The 20,185-nt window shown below is 45.7% G+C and overlaps 1 protein-coding gene across 4 annotated transcripts in view; it reads right to left on the bottom strand.

The window, feature by feature from the left end:
- Positions 1–10,952, bottom strand: part of CELSR1 (cadherin EGF LAG seven-pass G-type receptor 1) — a 163,221-nt gene extending 152,269 nt beyond the window's left edge. For 3 of the 4 annotated variants that reach the window (XM_053978461.1, XM_053978463.1, XM_053978462.1), the window contains exon 1: positions 8,255–10,952. In XM_053978461.1, the coding sequence (XP_053834436.1) occupies positions 8,255–10,937 (2,683 nt within the window). In that variant the 5' untranslated portion in view covers positions 10,938–10,952. The remainder of the gene's footprint in view (positions 1–8,254) is intronic. The other variant, XM_053978460.1, reaches the window with a different exon arrangement.
- Between the last annotated feature and the right edge of the window lie 9,233 nt (positions 10,953–20,185).

Here is a 20,185-nt window from a genome sequence, read left to right as displayed (position 1 = left end):
CTTCAAAAAACACTGAAATATTTTGACCATACATGTCATTTCCAAAAGTGCTGGAGACCTGATGGAATGTAGCATCTATCACGTGTCAGGCAATGGTGTTGAAAACAGATTACTTTCCTTTGTATGTGATAAACATAACATGTCCATGTTTATCATGTGGTCCCTGAGGATTTATTACAGGTTTGCTGTTCCATTTATTTGCTTTTTTTGTGCTTGGCAAGGGTAAACACTGGAATAAATATGAAGGTGGTTACAGCTTAGCAGCATTAACGACTTGTTGAAACAAAGTCCAACAGTTTTCCTTTCTCTCCAGCAAATCCTACATTTCTGTTCAAGTGCTTTTTTCAAAGGGTGAAGATCATCTTTCTGAAGTATTTTAAAATTTTCTTTCTTTGTTGAATGCCAAATCCCCACAAAAGCATACTTTCTCCCTTCATTCACTCAAACCCTTGACAATAGTTAAAGTATATCCTAACATTATTCATGGCAAAACATTTTCCTCTTTGCAAATTACAGCCTCCCCCATCTTTTCTATCTAGTCTGCTAAGCCTGTTACTACAGGTAGTTTGCTGTAACAGAAATAAGTACAATCATCACTCCAAAAGAAAACAAACCCTTCTGTTCTGGCACACACATTCAGGGTGGGTTCATCCCGCTGAACTTTAGCCACCTAACAGCAAGTCAATCGGCCCAAGTCAGTCATTTATGTTCTCTCTTTAATCAGTTGGGGGAGATGGACATTTCCAGTCAACAGCAACAGCCCTCCTGCTTATCAACCAGTCATGGCTGCAACCTACGTTTGAAGCATTTGAAGAGATATAGAGGATGATCATGGTACCAGATATAGATCTGACCATAAAAGCCAAGCTGTACCTTTGATAATGCTGTTTTCAATCCAACAAGATCAACACATTGCAATTCATTCTCAAGCAAAGACTTAAGAAATTAAAAAAAAAAAAAAAAGCATTAGACAAATTTCAACAGATTTCAAAATTTTTGATAAAGATTACATTCTGCCCCCTTTGGAAAATTGTATCACTTCTATAAAAAGCTTAGTGTTTTTCAACACTGGAAAAAGAGCTTCATTTTGGGGGGAGTAATAATACTGGCACTTGTCACAGAAATACAAAGTGGCAAAACTGAATTTAATTAGGTCTCAGATGTTCTTTGTTTTAAGTGGACAACCACTGTGAACAAGTCTTTGAAGAACTGAACTCCTTGTCAACTTGTTCCGTACTTTGATTTATGCAATCTTTTGTACAACTAGTCTTAAAAAAGGAGCAGACAACAAAAAAACCTATCCTTCAGAAAAGACAGTACTACCATGATTGCTTCTTGAATGGCTAAGTAGATGTCAGAGTAGTCAGGACTACTATATTACCTAAAAACATCATAATTCCCACAGAAACCAGGACAGAAAAACTGTAACATGGAAGATTGCCAAAGACTGTCATTAGCTCTCATCTGAGTATCTTCAGCTCTTCTAACCCTCCTACATTTCCTAAATACTTTCCATAGATATTTTTGGAAATGCAAGTCAGTAGGTCAAAGGAAAGCAAAAGAGATAGTTGCCCAAACCCTGTAACTTAGGCAATACTGAGGTAAGCAGGTAAGCTGTTGTTAACGCTAGTACTCAAACGTAGAGAGCTTGTCCTCACCAACTGACTCTCAAAACCCTGAAGGCTTAAGAAGGAGAGGGTGAAGGACTGGAGAACATAGATCTTGTATCTTGACATTTGATCCTTCCCTCACTCATCCTCCATGCATGAGCATTACTGCTAGAGTTGCCTACACTGCTAAATATTGAAAAGGTGCTTGCACACAGGTTTAAAGAGGTTTCTGCTTCACATTTAGTTGTTTCCTGCTCCAGCTTTCAGAGCAGTCATATTCCCAGGGTCTTCGTATCAGTCTCACCTGACCCACAAGGGAAGTGAGGGGCCCAGTGAAACTGCAAGTCAAACCTGTGCCCAACAACTGCTGTACCCAACATAACCAGATGGATGTGAGCTCACTGATGCCAATGTGTGCAGCAGCTACTCATCTGACTGAACTGGAACCACCATCATAGCTGTGGCATGCTCTCACATGCTCCTGGACCCCTGAACTCTGAAACCCAGCCAGCCCAAAGACTGGAGACAACTTGTCAGCCACAAGGGATGTCTGACAAACCTGCTACACACTCTGAGGAGGAGGAAGATCATGACTGAGTCACCCCAAACCCTCCATGAAGATACCAGGATGGCAAGATGCTCTGATCAAGATGCTCTGACCAGACTGGTTGACATGTGAGGATGTCTGGGATCCTAGCCAAGTGTCTGCTAAGGGTCTCTCAATCACCCTACAGAAGAGCAGTGAGCACACTACCTACTTCACATAATGCTACACTTTAAAACCTCACATTATGTTCCTCAGTCTGGAACTGAGGATGGAATGTCTTGAGAAAATGTATTTAGTTCCAAGATGGGAGTCAGCAATGGATGGGAGTTCCAAGGTATTAAGTGTATACAATGAAGGAAAATGGACCATTCAGTGAGCAGATGTAAAATGATAGGCTTTATCAGCAGCCAGACACTTCCTCAGGTAACTGGGGATGTTGGAGATAATGAAGTATAAAATCCCACTGCTTCACATCACCTACTTTCCCCACCACTACCTCTGCTGCAAGTTTACTATCATGCTAACATCAAAACTTAGAAAACTATTCCTGTAGTCTAAACAAAGGGCTCTTTTGCCATTACCTGGACAACAATTCAATGTTTATTCTATATTTGGCAGTTTGCAGCAGGTTCCACAATCCCAGCCTAAAACAATTCTGAAATGCCTGACCAGAAAAAAAGAACAAGAGAGGATTCTTCTGAACTCAGTGGTGCAGGTCAGAAGGAAGAATATTTCAGTGATGCCTGAGATGGAAGCAAATCACAAGAAAATACACCAAGGAAACCAATTCTTTAATATACCCTGGGGCTTAAAAAGTAATCAAAAATATAAATCAATTACTAATCCAATTTTTAAAAATCCTTATTACAACTATCTCTTTATTTGCAAATAATGTGAAAATGAGAGGAAAAAAGTTTCCAGGGTAATCCCACCACCATACTTCTCTACATTTCATTTCTTTCCCATGAGACTTGTTACCGAGTAAAGCCTATTAGATCTTTCTCACTGTCATATCTCATTCTCATTCTTCTTATACTTTTTTCATTGTTATCTTAGCTTCTCTCTTTCCCAGAAATTGCTGGGAAAAGTACAGACATTTTATTTTATATTTATATATTTATTTATTAACTTTTATCTCATAAAAAGTTACTTTGTCAGTCAAACTTCCACTAAATATTTTCCCCTCATTGCCACAGACATTTTCCTGTCTTTTGAAACAAAAATACACCACTCCTATGAAACCCAGGCATGAAGTGGAAGGAAGCCTGTAGGGAAGCAACAAGGCAACCTCAGCTTTTTATCAGCTGGAACACATCATACAGCTGAAAACAGAAAGTCACATTCCAGCAGGCTGGAAGGACACACATCTATAATGCACCTTGCTGTAGCATGAATTAGAATATGGAACCTATATGGATGCAATAAAGGATACAGGTAGCCACAGCACTAGCTGTTATCAGTGGCTACTAGCATTAGCCACCACTACTAGCTATTATCAATCATCCTTCACTTCAGTCCCACCAAACACACCACTCAAGGACTGGAGATACAATCCTGCAGCTTGTGATATCATGCCATCTTTCTAAATGGGTCCCTCATCATTGCCTCCCAGGCCTGGGCAGCCTTTGCACCACTGCCTCCTCCCCTTGCTCTACAGTGGGATGCATGAGGGAAGGGCAGGAGCCGGAGGTCCCTGGGACGCCAGCGTGCAAAAGCCCTGCAGCCACAGAACAGGCCCCAACACATTTCCTCCACCAAGGGGAGGACTCTCCACCCATTCATTTCCACCATTTCCTAACTGTGTAACTCACAGGGATCCCTACACCAGCTGCCTGTAGCAATGTTTCCCTGGAAAGGGGGCCATGGAGAGCAGCTTGGGTGCTAAGTGCCAGTCTGGGCACTAAGTGCCCCTTGCTGTCCCTGGAAGCATGTCTTTGGTGGCAGCCAGAAGCAGCCGCCCTGCGGACCTGCCCCTGAAGCTCACAAGGCCCCACCTGCCCTGCTGCCCAAAGGTGGGGACATGAGGCTGGGCTGCGCCCTGGTGCTGCCCTGAAGTCCAGCACACATCCTGAGAAGTCACGCCATGCTCACCCTCCGTGCCCACAGGTGTCCCTGTACATACAAGGATACCTTTTCGCTAGAATTTCCTTTTTCCCTTTAATCTCAAGTCCTGCCACAGACAAATAACACCCCAATGCTTTGTATCTCAGGCACAGCTGTGGCCTCACCTTTCTCAGAAGGGCTGCACCAAAGTATTGCATCATCTGTATTTGTATGGAGAAGGCACAGACCTGGAAATTCAGGATCATTAGCAATAATGACTTTTAAATTACAATAATAATGAAGATTCTTTATGAAGCTCTGAGTAAAAATTCCCAAAGTTGATTGTAACACAAACAAGTTCTTATGTTAATTTCTATTTGCTGATAGCCAATAACCTCACTGAATACCACTGGATATTTAAAGCTAAAGAAATGCAAAAGACAATACTTGAGCTTGCACAGTCCTCAGAAATGCTTGGGTGTCTATCCCCCACTGCCTGAGGTGCAACACCTTCCCAGAATTGTATACTGCATGTTGCATAACGATATTTAACATTTATCTGGACCACTCGAAAGCTGTAGCATCCAGCCAGTTAGGGTTTTGTCTGCACTGCTGATTTAGGCTGGGTTCCCAGAGGAGTTTGCACACACATCTATTGTATCCCACCGAGCTGTCGTTGATGATAAGTGGGACTACTTGTGGCAACACAGCCAAGCAGGTGCCAGCAGTGTTTGCAATGTGATACCCAGGCAAACTTGTGTGACATTTGTGAAAAGCTGATGCTCATACCAGCCTTCCCCCCACCGCAGCCCCAGCAAGAACTGCAATATAATGTTTTAACAACCAAACGCAATGTGACTTCAACGATGTTTAACCCATTTTTTGACCAAATAAATCCCAATTAAACATTATGATGAACATCACTGTGGACAAAAAGTAATCATATTTAACCATCCTGTCAATTAAAGCTATATATTTATTAGTAATACCAAGAAATCACAGGCTGATTGACCCTTCACCACCACTTTTAGATCAGAGTAAAAGCCTGTCCCTCCTGGAAAGTAGGGGCAGGACTTCAGCAGGGCCCGGATTTCACCCCAGTTGTTAAAACAACACAATGTGCAGACGTGGGAATATAAAGCTAAAGTTCTGCCTTTCTGTAGGAAAAGCTTGAAGGTACACTAGAAAAAGAAGAATATGCCTTTTTAAGGGACCCCTGGAGCACTTCTGGAACTTCATGGAGTTGCATGCAAAAGGGGTCCGGTTTGTTCACTCGGACGGCTCTGTACAACAGGCACAGGCAGAGGGACACCCAGAGAGATTCACTTCAAAAGAGACAGACTTCAAAAGCTCCTTCCCAATCCAAAGCAAAATGCTAATATCCACACCACCCACACTCCTCCCTGCTCTGCCTGGGTTGGTTCCTGACTGGCTGTGGGGGCACAGCCCACAGGTACCCCACGGGCACCCCAGCACCCAGGCAAGGGCAGAGCCATGCACGCCCCAAGCCTGCCCCAGCTGCTCACCACCCCCACAGAGCCTCTGACAACGATGACATGAAACTTCTGACAGCTTTATGAAGCCTATTAGCTCCATTTGCTTGATCTTCACGATTCTTAAATTTTGTTAATAAGCAAAGGCAAAAATTACCATGCTTATTTGAATAATCCCCAAGTCAAATGAAAGAGTGCTGAGTTTAGCCAGGTATCAGTGTCTCAAAGTAACTCACTGGAGTAACAGTGAGTTACTTTGTGCTCCTTAGTGCTCCGTGCTAGCACTGCACACACTCACATGCCTCTGCAGCACAACACATTGCTAGATAGAAATAGGATTTTTATAGCACCACTGTTATTTCCGACTCATATAGAGATCAAATCCCCCAAATTCATAAGGAGTCCCAGTCCTTCCCTGACCTAGGAGCAGCTGCGAGGAGTGGAGGACTTTCTGTTTGTCTGGGTCGAGAGGTTAATGGCTACTCCATAGACACGTTTTTTCCATCATTTTAGCAGATGATTTGCAGGTGTTATGCAACACTTAGAGATAACCCCGTGGAGTATTTCTGTCTGAGCTTCTTCTCTGTCTCTTTTCTTTTTTTGAACTGCATCAGATAAATCAGAGAAACCAGGCAGGTGAGACTTTCATGGACTAATCACACGACAAACTGACCTTCCAATTTCCACACAGTGAACTTCTCCAAATAAATGTCAAATGTAGTTCAGTGCTCCTTAAAATTACCTTAAAATCCTAGCCATAAAAAACTTAAGCATTTCAAGTATCTCAAGACATGCAGTAGTCCATTTTGATGAACATCACAGAACAGTTTCAAAGTTCACACCTTCACAAAACAGGAAAATGATGCTGGAATAATCAATCTCTTGCATAAGAAAACAGGTCTTCACTCATACCTGAGATTTCACCCACTTAAACCGTGTAACTCATTATACTGAGAAAGGAATCATTCATGTCAGCTATTTTTCTGCACTGAACACACTCTTCACCTAGCCTAACAACTTTTCCAAGCTTTGTGCTCCAAGATGAGTGCTTATCTTCTGCTACCAGATAAAGAGCTACTGGTTCAAACAGACAGTGACCATGCAATCATCTGCACCTTAATCCAAATGTTTTTCTTTAAGGTCACAAGTCTACTGTCTGTTTTTCCTGCTAGTCCTCACAGGACATGGAAACAGCATTTACCTTACCACATAAGCTGCACCCTAGCATTTTGGAAGAACCAGGAGTGGCTTTTCAGGGGATACAGCGCAGCAAAATCAGTCAGTTCAGTTAATGTCACTTTCATTTTTCTGAAGAAAAAAGAACCTCAAGCCTGCAAACACAAGGGAGAGTGTGGCTCACTTTTCCGAGGCCTTGCTGCACACTGTGGCCACTTTTACAGCAAAACAACTGCTGCTGGGATTATGCCACAGTGTGATTATTACTTTTCTAATAACCTCCCAAAGTGTGATTTTACATACCTAGTACTTTGAGCCTTTTTTTTTTTACAAAAATAACACAAATCTTAGAGAGAGGCAGCAGAGAGGCAGCAAGAAAAGTATCTGGCTAAACCTTTGAAAGTCAACAGAAATATGGGATCAGGTCCACAGTAAACTTTATAGAGTGGCACCTGAAGAGGAAATTACTCATTGCATGATTGATGTCACAATTAGAGGCATAAAAAGTAACTCCATGATAAACAAGCAACTAAGCAGAAAAAGAATAATATCCTAAGAGCATGTCTGTGCTCAAATAAAAGTACATATTGTTCCATATTGGACTACTATATGGAACAGTCTTCACACACACACAGAGACGCAAGTTCTCCAATGAAGTTAATGGCACAGCATCCCTCCCTCTCCCTGTCTGTCCCTCCCTGTAACAGCCCTGATCTGGGGGCTGCATTTGGCCAGTATCTGCCCCTAGTGCCACTAAAGCAGCTCCAGTGCCATTAGCCATGTTACACAGCTATCACACAGCCATAACTCACTGCTTTCAGAGCTGCCATTTCCCACAGGAGTGCAGGTCAGCAGTGCAAACACCAGCAGAACATCCACCTGGGCCACACCAGCTCCGGGCTAAGGTCTAAGGAACTACCAGCCAAACCTCTGGGTACACAGAAGGGAGTAAACATGTTTTGTTGCTGAAAAAGCAGACATATCAAATCTCAACTTTTTTTTTACAGAGAAATAAAGTGGGAGGGGAGACAGCATTACAGATACCTGTGCATTCCCTACATCTTGGCAGGTTACATCATTTACTACCTTTATGGAACCACATCAGAAAAGCTCCAGCCTCAGTACCACCTCAGCTGAGGGAGTATGCTCCCTTCCATGCACACTCATATTTATTTATCCTTGTGATCCACGTTTAGTAAATAACTTCAAAGCACCACTTCAATCCACAGCACACAGACTTGATAGATTTTTGTGGTTCCTCTCCAAAAATTTCAGAAGTAAATTGCTGCTTCAGGAAAACCAAGACACTCTAAACTGCAAGTGTGTTACTTCTGCCCATGCCCCCATACTGGTCTGACAAACAATGCACCCAAATGCTTGCTTACCTGAGACTGACACTTTCATAAGGGCTTCCAGGGGTCTGTTGTTGTCCAGATCACGACTGAGTTTGAGTTCCCCAGTGACAGAGTCCAGAAGGAGCAAGTTTAACTCATTGCCTTGGACAAAAGTGTAGGCCAGGCTATCAGACACATCGGGATCATGAGCTGGGATCTTGCCAATCACGCCAGAGGGAAAGCTGTTGGACTTGTTGGTCACGTAGTTATTGAAGAGGATCTGGAAGTCCTGCAGCACGGGTGGATTATCGTTCTGGTCCAGGAGGCGGATGTGCACAGTTGCTCGGCTCACAAGAGGGGCTGAAGTGGCCTGCACCACAATAACATACTCTGTCCGGCTCTCATAATCCAGGTCCATTAGGGCTGTGAGGTCTCCATTAAGCAAGTCTAGTTGGAAGACCTCAGGGATGTTCCCCTCTACAATCTGGTACATGATCTGTGCGTTGGTCCCCTCGTCGGGATCAGCTGCACTGATCCGTGCCACAATAGAGCCCACGGGGCTGTTCTCCTCCACAAAGACATCAAATTCATCCTTCTCAAAGACAGGAGGGTTGTCATTAATGTCCAGCACAGTCACCTGGATGTCCACAGAGGCTTTCAGCGGTGGGCTGCCCCTGTCCACAGCAAAGGCCCGCAGGCTGTAGACAGCCACGTTCTCGCGGTCCAGCTTGCGCAATGTGCGTATCACTCCAGAAGTGGGTTCAATGTAGAAGTCTCCATCTCCATCATCACCACCTTGGAATGTGTAGAGGAGACGGCCATTGAGGCCTGAGTCACGGTCAGTGGCAGACAGCTGCAGAACACTGGTGGAGAGCGGCACATCCTCAAAAACCGAGCCCTGGTAGCGGTCACGGAGGAAGCGCGGTGCATTGTCATTGGCATCCAGGATGAGAATCTCAACATATGTCGTGTCCGATTTCTGAGGGATACCATTGTCATGGGCTGTAATGGCCAGTGTGTAGGAGGCCTGGTCCTCATAGTCCAGCTCCATCAGGGTGGTGATGGTGCCTGTATCAGGGTCAATGCGGAACTGGGGAATATTATCATCCAAAATATAAGTGATTCTTGCATTCTCCCCCGTGTCTTCATCAGTGGCACTGATGGTGACAATAGAGGTGCCAATGGGCTTGTCCTCACTGACGCTTACTGTGTAGTGGGAGCTCTGGAAGACTGGGCGGTGTGTGTTGGCATCTGTGACATTGATGAAGACCTGGACGGTGTCAAAGCGAGTGCCATCAGAGGCGGTGACTGTGAGCACATACTGCCTTTCTTGCTTATAATCCAGGGGCAAGGCCAGTGTGATCAGCCCTCCTCCACTCTGACTGGTGATGGCAAAACGGTTCCTGGTGTTGCCACTGGTAATCTGATAAGTCACAACACTGTTAACGTCCCTGTCCACTGCTGTCAGGGTCAGGACACTACTGCCCACAGCTGCATCCTCGTTCAGTCTGAGGTGATACACCTTCTCTGTGAAGGTGGGATTGTTGTCATTCACATCCAGAACCGTGATGGACACGCTGGCTGAGGAGGTCATGACCGGCACACCGTGGTCCCTGGCCTCCACCCCAAAGTGATAATTTTCCACAGTCTCTCGGTCCAGCTCTGCAGCCACAGTGATCCACCCCGTGCTGTTGTTGATTTGAAAAGGAAACCCAGAGTCACCTGCTACAGGGGCAACTCCAGTGGATGGTGCCATCTCTATGAGTTTGTACTCCAAGCGGGCATTCTCTCCAGAGTCAGCATCCACAGCCTGGATGTGCAGCACCGAGTAGCCCAGAGGAACATTCTCCAGCACCGTGGCCTGGAAGGGAGTGCTCACAAAGATGGGGGCATTGTCATTCACGTCTACCACCTGCACTGACACCATACCACTGGAGTTGATCAAAGGAGGTCTGCCTCCATCCTGGGCTTTGATCCGGAGCGTGTACTCCCGAATAGTCTCGTAATCCAGAGGGTTGATGAGGTCGATGGCACCAGAGAAAGAGTGAATGTAGAACTGGCCTTTCAGGTTGCCACTCACAATGCTGTAGTGCACCTGGGCATTGCTGCCCCGGTCCTGATCTGTGGCCTGTACCTGCAGTATCTGGCTGTTCACTGGGGCATCCTCTGGCACCTGGACCAGGTAGCGCTTCTCACTGAACTGAGGGTAGTTGTCATTCTCATCCTCTACAGTGATGTGCACCATAGCTGTGGCACTGCGTGGTCCTGGATCCTTGCCCTGGTCATTGGCTTCCACCACCAGGTGGTACTCAGAGACCTCCTCCCGGTCCACTGAAGCTCGGGTCCTCACAACCCCGGAACGCGGGTCAATCTCAAAGACTCCATCACCAGCTCCTGGCTCCAGCAGGCGGTAAAGCATGTTGGCATTGGCTGGGGCATCACCATCAGTGGCACGGATGGTCAGCACCTCATAACCCACCTCCAGGTTCTCCCGGATACTCTCCCGGTACTCGGGCTGCTCAAACACTGGCTCGTGGTCGTTGGTGTCACTCACAGTCACTGTCAGATAGGTGGTGGCCGAACGGCGGCGTGGGGAACCATGGTCGGAGGCAGTAACCTTCAGCACGTGGGTGTCCTTCGTCTCCCGGTCAAGGCTGCGGGCAGTGACCACACTGCCCGTCTCGGCGTCGATGGTGAAGTAGTCGTTGGAGCGCTCGTCAAAGAGCGCCTCCATGGAGTACGCCAGCCGGCCGGCTTCACCCTCGTCAGGGTCCTGGGCCCGCAGCACGATGACCGCCGTGCCGGCCGGTTCGTTCTCGGGGATGGAGACCTGGTAGCTGGGCAGCTGGAACTGCGGCGGGCTGTTGAGGCTCCGCGCCCGCCGCGCTCCCCGCCGCCCGCCGCCCTCCCTGCCCGGCAGCGGGGCGCAGCCGGCGGCGGCTCCGCGGGGCTCGGCGGCCGCCCGGTGCCGGGCGCGCCGCGGGCAGGGGCCGCCGCCACGGGGCCCGCGGGGCTCGGCGGGCGGAGCGCGGCGCGGCGCGGACCCCGCAGCCCTCAGGCGCCCGGCGGGCGGCAGCGCCGGCGGCTCGGCGGCAGCGGCAGCGGCGGGGCGCCCCGCGGCCCCCGCGGGCAGGTGGAGGAGCGGGGCGGCGCGGGGCGGCCGCGGGTCCCTGCCGCCTGCCGACACCAGGGCGCAGAGCAGCGCGGCCCAGGACACGCAGGCGGCGGCGGACAGCAGCCGCGGCATCTCCGGAGCTCAGCGGGCAGCGGGGCCGGGCAGCGGGCTGCTGCACAATCCATCCACCCGCCGGGCTGCCCGCCCGCCCGCATCCATCAGCCGCCGGCCCGCCCCCCCCACCGCCCTCGCCTCCCAGGCACCGCCGGCCTCAAGCCCCGCGCCCCGTCCCGGTCCGCGGGCAGCGGGCTGGAGAGCTCCAACTTTTCCACCTTAAACTTTGAAGTGAGTTCAAAATGGCTCCTCTCCTCCTCCTCCCGCCGCCGCTCCCCAGAGGGCGATTAGCATAAACCTGCTGTTTCTCTCCTTCGCCAAAAAGAAGAAAAGAAAATCAAATACCGAGGTCCCCCCCGCGGCGGGGCCGGCCCACGGGCGGCGAGGTCCCGCGTGGCTGCGCGACACGGCAGAGCCACCGCGCCTCGTCCCTCCCGTCCCGTCCTGTCCCGTCCCGTCCTGTCCCGCTCCAGCCTCCCGGCTCGGCTCGGCTCCGCTGAGCAGCGCAGGCTGCGCGGAGCGCGGCGGGCGCTGCCCGGGGCGGGGTTTCCTGCCGGCCCCGCCCGGCCCCTCCCGGGCGGCGGCGGCGGGGGCCGGGCCGACTTCAGCCCCGCGGGGCTCCCGCTCCGCCGCCCGGCGCCCCTCGGCGGCCGGGGGAGCTGCCCGCCCCGGCGGGGCCGTGCGGGCTCGGAGCAGGTCCCGCTGCGGCTGCTCCGCTGCCCCGCGTGGACGGAGCTCCGCAGGCGGCGACTCTCGGCCGCTTCCCCACGCAGCAGCCACCTGTCGTCTCAGATCCGTCGTCCAGGACAAAGTTAAACAAAAATTAATTTAAATTCATGTTATTAAATTCTCGCTATGGAGGAGGCAAGAATAAAGTGAAACTACTTTCCAGGGCAAAATGAGCATCATGTGGGGGCCCAAGAGGGGCTGCCGGTATCCCGGCGGATGATCTACTACCGCGCTCACGCCTTGCTCTGAAACACGCGAAGTAGCCGGCGGGATCTGCAGCCTTGAATTAAACATTTCTTTGAGGCGATCACAAATAACGATAAACAGGACGCAAACTTCTATGGGAAGAAGCAAAGCTCGACTCCCCATGAAAATGTTGCACTGGTGTTTATAATGTCAATTCTACGAATTTATGCTAATTACTGTATGTCACGCTACTTTTCCCTTAGCGATGTAGCCGCCTGAGCGATGCGCCCGAGCTGCGGCCGCATCCTCGCGGCTGCAGTGGCCCCTGGTGGGTGCGGCGGGAAGGGCCGCGGGACGGGGCGCGGGAGAGCCGCCTGCGGTGCTCGCCCTGCCTGCCGCCGGCGGCAAGGACCGATGCTGATCTGCAGAGATCCCGCGTACAACAGCTTTACGCAGAAAGAAGACATGAGGTGGTGAACAACGACCAGCCCAAAGTTGTCGACTGGGATTTTGCAAAAGTTTGTTACTTTTAGGAGTTGGGAGGCAACTTTCAGAGCGATCTGTCACTGTCGGTTCAGGCTCTTCAGCACTTACAGGAAGGCTGTGTATAAAACAGATTCTTTCAGTGGCTTTCATTCCCTGAAATGCATTATTGCAAGGAAAAGAAAAGAAAAGAAAAGAAAAGAAAAGAAAAGAAAAGAAAAGAAAAGAAAAGAAAAGAAAAGAAAAGAAAAGAAAAGAAAAGAAAAGAAAAGAAAAGAAAAGAAAAGAAAAGAAAAGAAAAGAAAAGAAAAGAAAAGAAAAGAAAAGAAACCCCCAGGAAATCAGAAAACCAACCACCTGGATACTTGCCAGTATGTCTGTCAGGAAGAAAAAGAGCTTTCTAAAATGTTTATTTGGAAGATGTTTTGCTGAATCAGCTTTATGCAATTTGAGATTTTAAAAATGGAATTTAGAAGCTTACTTGGCTTTGTATATCCTCTGTTGAAAATGATTGCTCATGAAAAGAAAGTTTAAAAAATTAAACATAACCTTACGTTCATTTATTGAGTTTGAGTCGATGCAGTGATGTGCTCCAGAAACAAAGCAACTCACTTGGTAGCTGGGTTAATCAATATTACCTTGGGATTTGCTTAAGGAAACTTCAGTTTAAGCCCATACTTGTCTTGCTTCCTTCTATATTTTCTTGCTGCTATGCTTAATGCCCACAGTTTGAAAAATAACCTCTTATTATAAAATAATATATTTTCTTGGCTCTTCAAAAATGAGGTCCAAGTACATATTTCAAGATAAAATAGATTTGTAAGAAATGACAGTTTAAACTTTTTATTGCAATAAGAGGCAACTGTGAGTTGGGAAGATACTGTAATATCTTCTGCATAAACCAATTTTGTGTATGCTTACACAAAATCCTCCGTCTTTTCCTGATTTGTATGACCTGCCTTCTATTTCCAGTCAATTTCATCTTGTTGATATGAAGTTTCACTGTTTTGCAATTAAATGTATTATCCCTGTTGTTCCTTGCATTCATTACACCATTTGTTATATTATTTTGCCATTAAAATAGACTTCAAGTCCAAAATGGTGAATACAATTGTTACAACTGACTCACTGCTCTAGCAAAAAGAATGGTTTATTTTAAACTCTGGCAACTCAAATGACTTTTCAGTGGTGAAATGACTCATGCCTGCTCCCAGAGTGCTCTGTATGGAAACAGGGGTCGCTGTTAGATCAGAGGTGCATCTGTTTCTGCTGCTGCTTCTGTGGGTCCAGAAGAGCCAGAGAAGGCAACAGTGAAACAGAACATTCAATAAAGGCAACTCAAGGTGGGGAACAAGAACAGAATTACACATCTCTTGTTTTAGCTGGCAGGTTTTTAGTGAAGACTGATCCTTCAAAGAAAACCAGAAACTTTCTTTGTGTCTGATTTTGCAGATTTTCTCATATAAGCTGTTCTTTTCCTATAGAAGAAATCACACTGACATCACCATGATGAGCAACGTTCATAAAAAATGCAAGTGAGTGAGGTTTTCCTTGACCCTTTGTTTCCTTAGTACCAATTGATGACATATTAATTTCACAGCTAAAAAAAAAAAAAAAAAAAGCTCTGTTTCAACTTATCTAGGAGTGAAATCTTCCAAGTTTCTTTCCAAAGTGAATTTTAGAAAAAGATCAGAGAAATAAAAAAAATATATAATTGTTACCCAGCTTAATTCAGTAATTAGCTTAAAAAAATAGTAGTTAAACTGTAAGGGATTTTCCTAAAACATGAAGTTTACAAGACCAGGGGAGAGATCAAGAATCATTCCTTAATTGGGACTGTAGCCCAGAGGAAGGCTCGTGCAGAATGAGGTTGCCTGCATCTAGATCCAATAGTATTTTTAACGTTGGGAATAAAGTGATTCAGTGTAAATCCATCCCTGTGGAAGAGGTGGTTCTATAGAAGGTGATGGAGCTTATCTTAGCCCAACAGTACTTCAAGAAAAGACTTTAAAATTCACATTCAGTAATGCTGTGTTAAAATTGTTCATTTCTCTTTTTATTTTAAAGAACAAGAGTGGTGAAAAGTTTTTTTGGCATTGGATTTGTAAAGTGTATTGCAAAAAAGTGATGCTGTATGTACCCCACCCCTCCAAAACAGGGATTTTGTCTTCTAAACTCTTGCTTGGGGGAAGAAGAAAATTTATCTTCAAATTTAGGTATCCATGCAACACAACCTATATCTTGTATAAGATCTCTATATACATAGTGTTAACATAAATTGATATACATATCACATCTTCATAACTGCATTTATTCACTTCACAAAGGCACCAATGATCTATTCCTGCTAAAGTAACAGTTTGAGAAAATAATCTAAGAAACCACAACAGGCAGTAATAAAACAGCCTTTAACCACAATTTATTCCACAACCTTACAATTTTCCAGCAACTTGAAAGAAACTGAATGTTTTAGAAGTGAATAATAATGGATTTTGGAGGGGAACGTTATTTATTACCCTTTATTTCAATAAACTAACAGCATATTAGACATGAAAAAAAACCAAAAACAAACCAAACCCAAATAACTCACTGTTTTTAGACTACTTGTCCTGGTTGCTGTTACATCCTACCCTCACGGCTGGGTGTCTTTAATGTCTGGGACTACACATCAGCAGAGTGCAATCTTCTGTGATCCCAGACCAAGCCTAATAAAAAATGAAAGGGGAGAAAAGAGGAATTCCTCAGTTTTGAAGGTTCCCCTGCCTGTGGCAGGAGGCAGCTGGGAGCCCAGGTCTGTCACTGGCCAAGTCACCCCTGGCTGTCTGGGACAGGGCACCACAGGGAGGATCTCTGTCTGCTCAAAGCTCCTCCAGGAGACCTCATCCTGCCACAGTGTGCAAACTAGTCTGAGGACAGGAGCTCACAGGATCATGGTAGTGAATTTAGGTTGGATAAACCCAGGATTTTAGACTATTTCTCCAATCGCTACAGAAAGAAAGCATGAGAAATTTCTCTGTGAACAGGTATTTGGACTTCCAGTCCCCATGTGAACCTGTTCCATGTCCAGCCCAAGAATGGTCAAATGAGCAAAAGTAATTTATGTTTCCACATTGAATATGAATTTATTTTAGGAATAGAAAAACTAGTTCAAGCTCCATATAGTGAAATCTGATCCTTCCCCTATTGCAGGAACCACACAGGTTTGGAAGTGTTCCAGAAAATACTTTTATTGCTAACATTCATTCTTCTTAAAGCCAAGAATGTATTTCAAAATGCTGGGATCCTTATTGCAGGAATTATGTTCAAGGCTTATTGGCTATATGTAGTTTTTTTTTTTTTCAGAAAGAGTAGAAACGATTTTGAGCTCTCTTGACATTTGTGGTAGCGAATCATACTGTTGCCTCTTTTAAAATCCTCAGTGGATACAGCAGCAATTCGGTGTTGGGACTTGTTTATTTCTTTAGAATTCATACCATCCATTTATAATTTACCCTAAGGAGCTCAGCTCCACCCTACTCAAACACTGCCTGTGAGTTTCCTCACTCTAAATTGGTTTGGGTATTTTCTCCCTCCTCACTTTAGCTAAAGGCTCCACTAGTTACAACATGCAAAATGACAAATAAACCAATAGCAAAGCAAATTTCATGTTCAAAAATTGCACGGTGGCCAAGAACAAATAAAAGCAGAATAAGGCTTGATTGTTACTTATGAAGGAAGTGATATGGAGATTAATGCATCAGAAATGTAGTTATACATAATAACAAGCTCTGTAACACATACTGTAACAAACTAATAAATAAAATGTGAGACTAATCATTGAGTTCAAATGAGCAGAGGAGAAAGCCCAGGTCTGCACATTGATGTGTTTTTTCTGAACTTTGCATATCTCTCCTATACATTAACTGCGGTACTGAGTGAAAAACAAACCCTTGGAAATTACCTTTTACTGTTGGTTTTGCAGGATTTGCCCTTTCTTTCTCATGGGGTCTCACCTTATGATGTACAAACAGATTTAAAAGTCAGCTCTTGTGGCTTTGCCCAAGAGTTTGCTGAAAGTTTGCTGTCAAGTCATCAAAATAAGGGTGCAGTAGGACAGATTTCCTTGCTTTGCCAGCTCCTGTTGCTTAATCAGGGGATTAGGGGACTAATTAATAAGAACAGAGTACAAAAGGGAAACAGTATCTTGGTAGACGTTCTAGCTTGACTGAGTGATGGGTTTGGGCCTAAAGTCTAACAACATGTTACAAACACCCTGGTGTGGTCAGCAGGGAGCAGTTACTGGTGGTGCTACAAGAACCGGGAGGAGTAAGGAGATGACACAGAAGATGAGCAGATTAAGTACTGGAGTTCAAGTACTGATAGAAATGATTCTGGCTGTGGAGAAGTCTGCAGGGCTGCACTGCTTACGGGGTAGGCATACTCTGCTTTTACATGGGAATATGGGGATATTGTTCTTGTACCACCATCAGTAGCTACTCCTCAGTACCTACGTGTGGATGTTTGTAATACGATGTTAGAATCCAGACTGCTCCAATTTCTCCAGTATTTCCTTCAGCTCTCTCTAATATTTAGACACTCATTTCATATTGAAATGCTGTTTTCTAGTGATTTTAATGCCTTCAAAATATATTTTTGCTGGAGTGAACTAACATTTTCTGAACTTTTTATGGTTTACATAGAGACAAGATTAGGCTTTTTCCCCCAGTCTCTTTTATTTTGTCGTTATCAGCGCCAAGCATCATCATTATATTGCCTACTTGCTCAGCACCAAGATATTCTTCTCCAGAAGCTGGTTAGATTTGATGGCATTAGATTAAACAGTATTGCTTATTTTTGTAGCATCTACACACCCAGCCACCTTCTTGCTTGGCTCCTTCCTGGCAGTAGGACCCTGTAGCCTGTTTTTCATGAGCTTGCCATGGGCTTGTTGGACACAGCAATATTTGCAGAAGAAAAGCATGGAGGAAATTTCTTTCAACTATTTATCAAAGAGTATTCAAAGAGCTTCTGGTGGATGGGCATGAAGGTGGAGTGAAAGCAAGGACACTGTGACTTTGGTTTAACCTATTCATTTTCTAGAAGTTCAATTACATTCAAAGACAAGGTATTTCAGCCTCTTAGAGGAGGAAACAAAGAGCTCTAATTAAACACTTGCAGCAGGGGATTAGTTGCTCCTTTGGAAAAATAAAAATTTTAACTGAAATACTTAATGTGGGAATATGAAGTCAGCGTAACAGGTTGCTCAGATAATGATGGAGGTTATGGCTTCATGGCTGTTTCAGCAAGAGAAGGTGAAGTCAGCATTTAGCACCTCTCCTGACCACTGTAGGATTCACTTGTGAGATATTATGACTATTGTTATGTCTCCCCCTTTCTCAGTTTTATTTCATACCTGGAATTCAATGGAAAGACAGAGTCTTGGTTTCTAGTCCTGGACTGGAAGCACACTGTGCACCATAACCTCTTTTTATCTTTTCCCAGGGGACCTGGGAACAGTAAGTTTTTTCTCATAGATGCATTTTGTAACATATTTCTAAGCGTTCACTGGCATCCCTGAGGCTTGGCAACTCTGAATGTGGAAAAATAGGAAGTGTTTGAAAAAACACTTTAAAAAGCCTCACTAATACTGTGCTGGGCCTCAGTTCAGGCTTTCTCTGGCTGTGGGACAGGTACACAGAGGCACCATGTCCATCTGCAGGCATCCAGAGGGATCAGGCCCAGGTTGTGTGCATTGCCCTGCTGCTAAGCTTCCAGGCTGAGCTTTGCCTATGCCAGCTCACCTCCTTTGTCAGCCCATGCCAGGTTGGGCTTTGCACAGCTCTTGGGACTATGCCCTGTGAGAAATTTGGATGGAGCCACCCTGTGTGTGTTGGAAAGGTAAACAGGCCGTTCTCTGGGAGCAAGCCATGCCATACCAGTTGGCCTCTATAATGAAAAATGGCCCCTGCCCTGATTTATTTCCCAGTTTAAACAAGCTGAAAGACAGATTTCACTCCAAATGTATGAAACACATTGCATTTTTAAAATCTAGTATCTTATCTGTTCTATTTTCTGCTGCTCTGCTTTCTACTGGGAAAGCAGAGTTCATTGTCCTGCCTCTCCAGCAGCTTTCACCAGACTCACCACTTATTAACAGACTATGTCTCTGGTTGCTGGATTTCTTTGGCGATCACTCAGTGTTGTTTCATAAAGGAGAGGAAGAGCATTTGCACTCTTAATGAATTTAGTTGTCATCACTTGTCAGCTTTGTGCTCTGAGGTCTCTCTTAGGTAATGTAATTATCATTATATTTATATATAGGTAATTATAATCTGGGAAGCAGTCCAAATTCTGCTTTTTAAGTAAAATTGGTGAAGTTTATTTGCAATGACTGGACCCCCTCAGCACACAGCAGCCTCACTGGCAGCACCACAGTGGCTGTGGGAGGATATGCCACGTGGTTGGATACAAGAGACCCTCTTTCCTGCTTAGTTACAGCCAGGAGTCATTTCCTGTTTTATCTGGCATGCCCCAAAACAACCTTATCTTCAGATATTCTAGCCTGAACACTGTAGTCAGGAAAAAGGACAAAAATTATCCCAGGTTACACGGGCTGGGGGAATGGGAAGCTCATTGGGCTGTCAGGCATGTGCTCCAACTCCACCTCTGCTGCCAGGTTGATTTTCCCTGCACTGACAGACATGGGTCTCACAGCCCTCAAAGAAACAAGAGTCACACAAGATGATTTCCAGAGAGCAGCTTTGGTTTCAAATCCCACCATCAGTCATGCCACAGCAATGGTTTCTCAGGGCTCTGCAGAGCTAAATAGCCCCACTCCCACCCTACCTGCTTCTCCTGAGCAGTTCAGTAGTTTAGGGGTACAATGTAGTACTGTGGCTGACAGCTGGACTTGATGACCTAAAAGGTCTCATCCAGCCTTGATGATTCTATAATTCCTGACCTGACCTTCAGCCATAAATGCCTCATGGGCCCAAAACATATTTTCAGGTGAAAAAAATCCTCTGGGAATAGCTTTAACCATTCCTACTGGAGTGTGCAGCATCACCCTTAGCTGCTGCCTCTACAGTTAGTTGCACCTTCTGCCATGTCATGTTAGAGAAATGCAGGGTGTCCTTGGGTTTTGGAGACTGTGGGTGAAACACTGTGACTCTTTGCTGCTCATGCAGAGAGCATTGCTCTAACATTAGAAAGTGCTGATCTCCATTTCCACCCACAGTGGAGAAAATGAAATATTTTCTGAACTATGAGGAGGCTGAGAGACTTAGAAGTAAAAGTATTCTCACAGCTGCCACTGTCACTGATGAAAAAGGTTTTCAAAATTGGCTTATTCTGAAAATTTTAACCAGCAGAGTATG

This window comes from Vidua macroura, chromosome 5 (assembly GCF_024509145.1).
Source record: "Vidua macroura isolate BioBank_ID:100142 chromosome 5, ASM2450914v1, whole genome shotgun sequence".
Taxonomy (NCBI): domain Eukaryota; kingdom Metazoa; phylum Chordata; class Aves; order Passeriformes; family Viduidae; genus Vidua; species Vidua macroura.
Note: the sequence above shows the minus strand (reverse complement) of the source record. Positions and strands in the feature narration are given on the sequence as shown.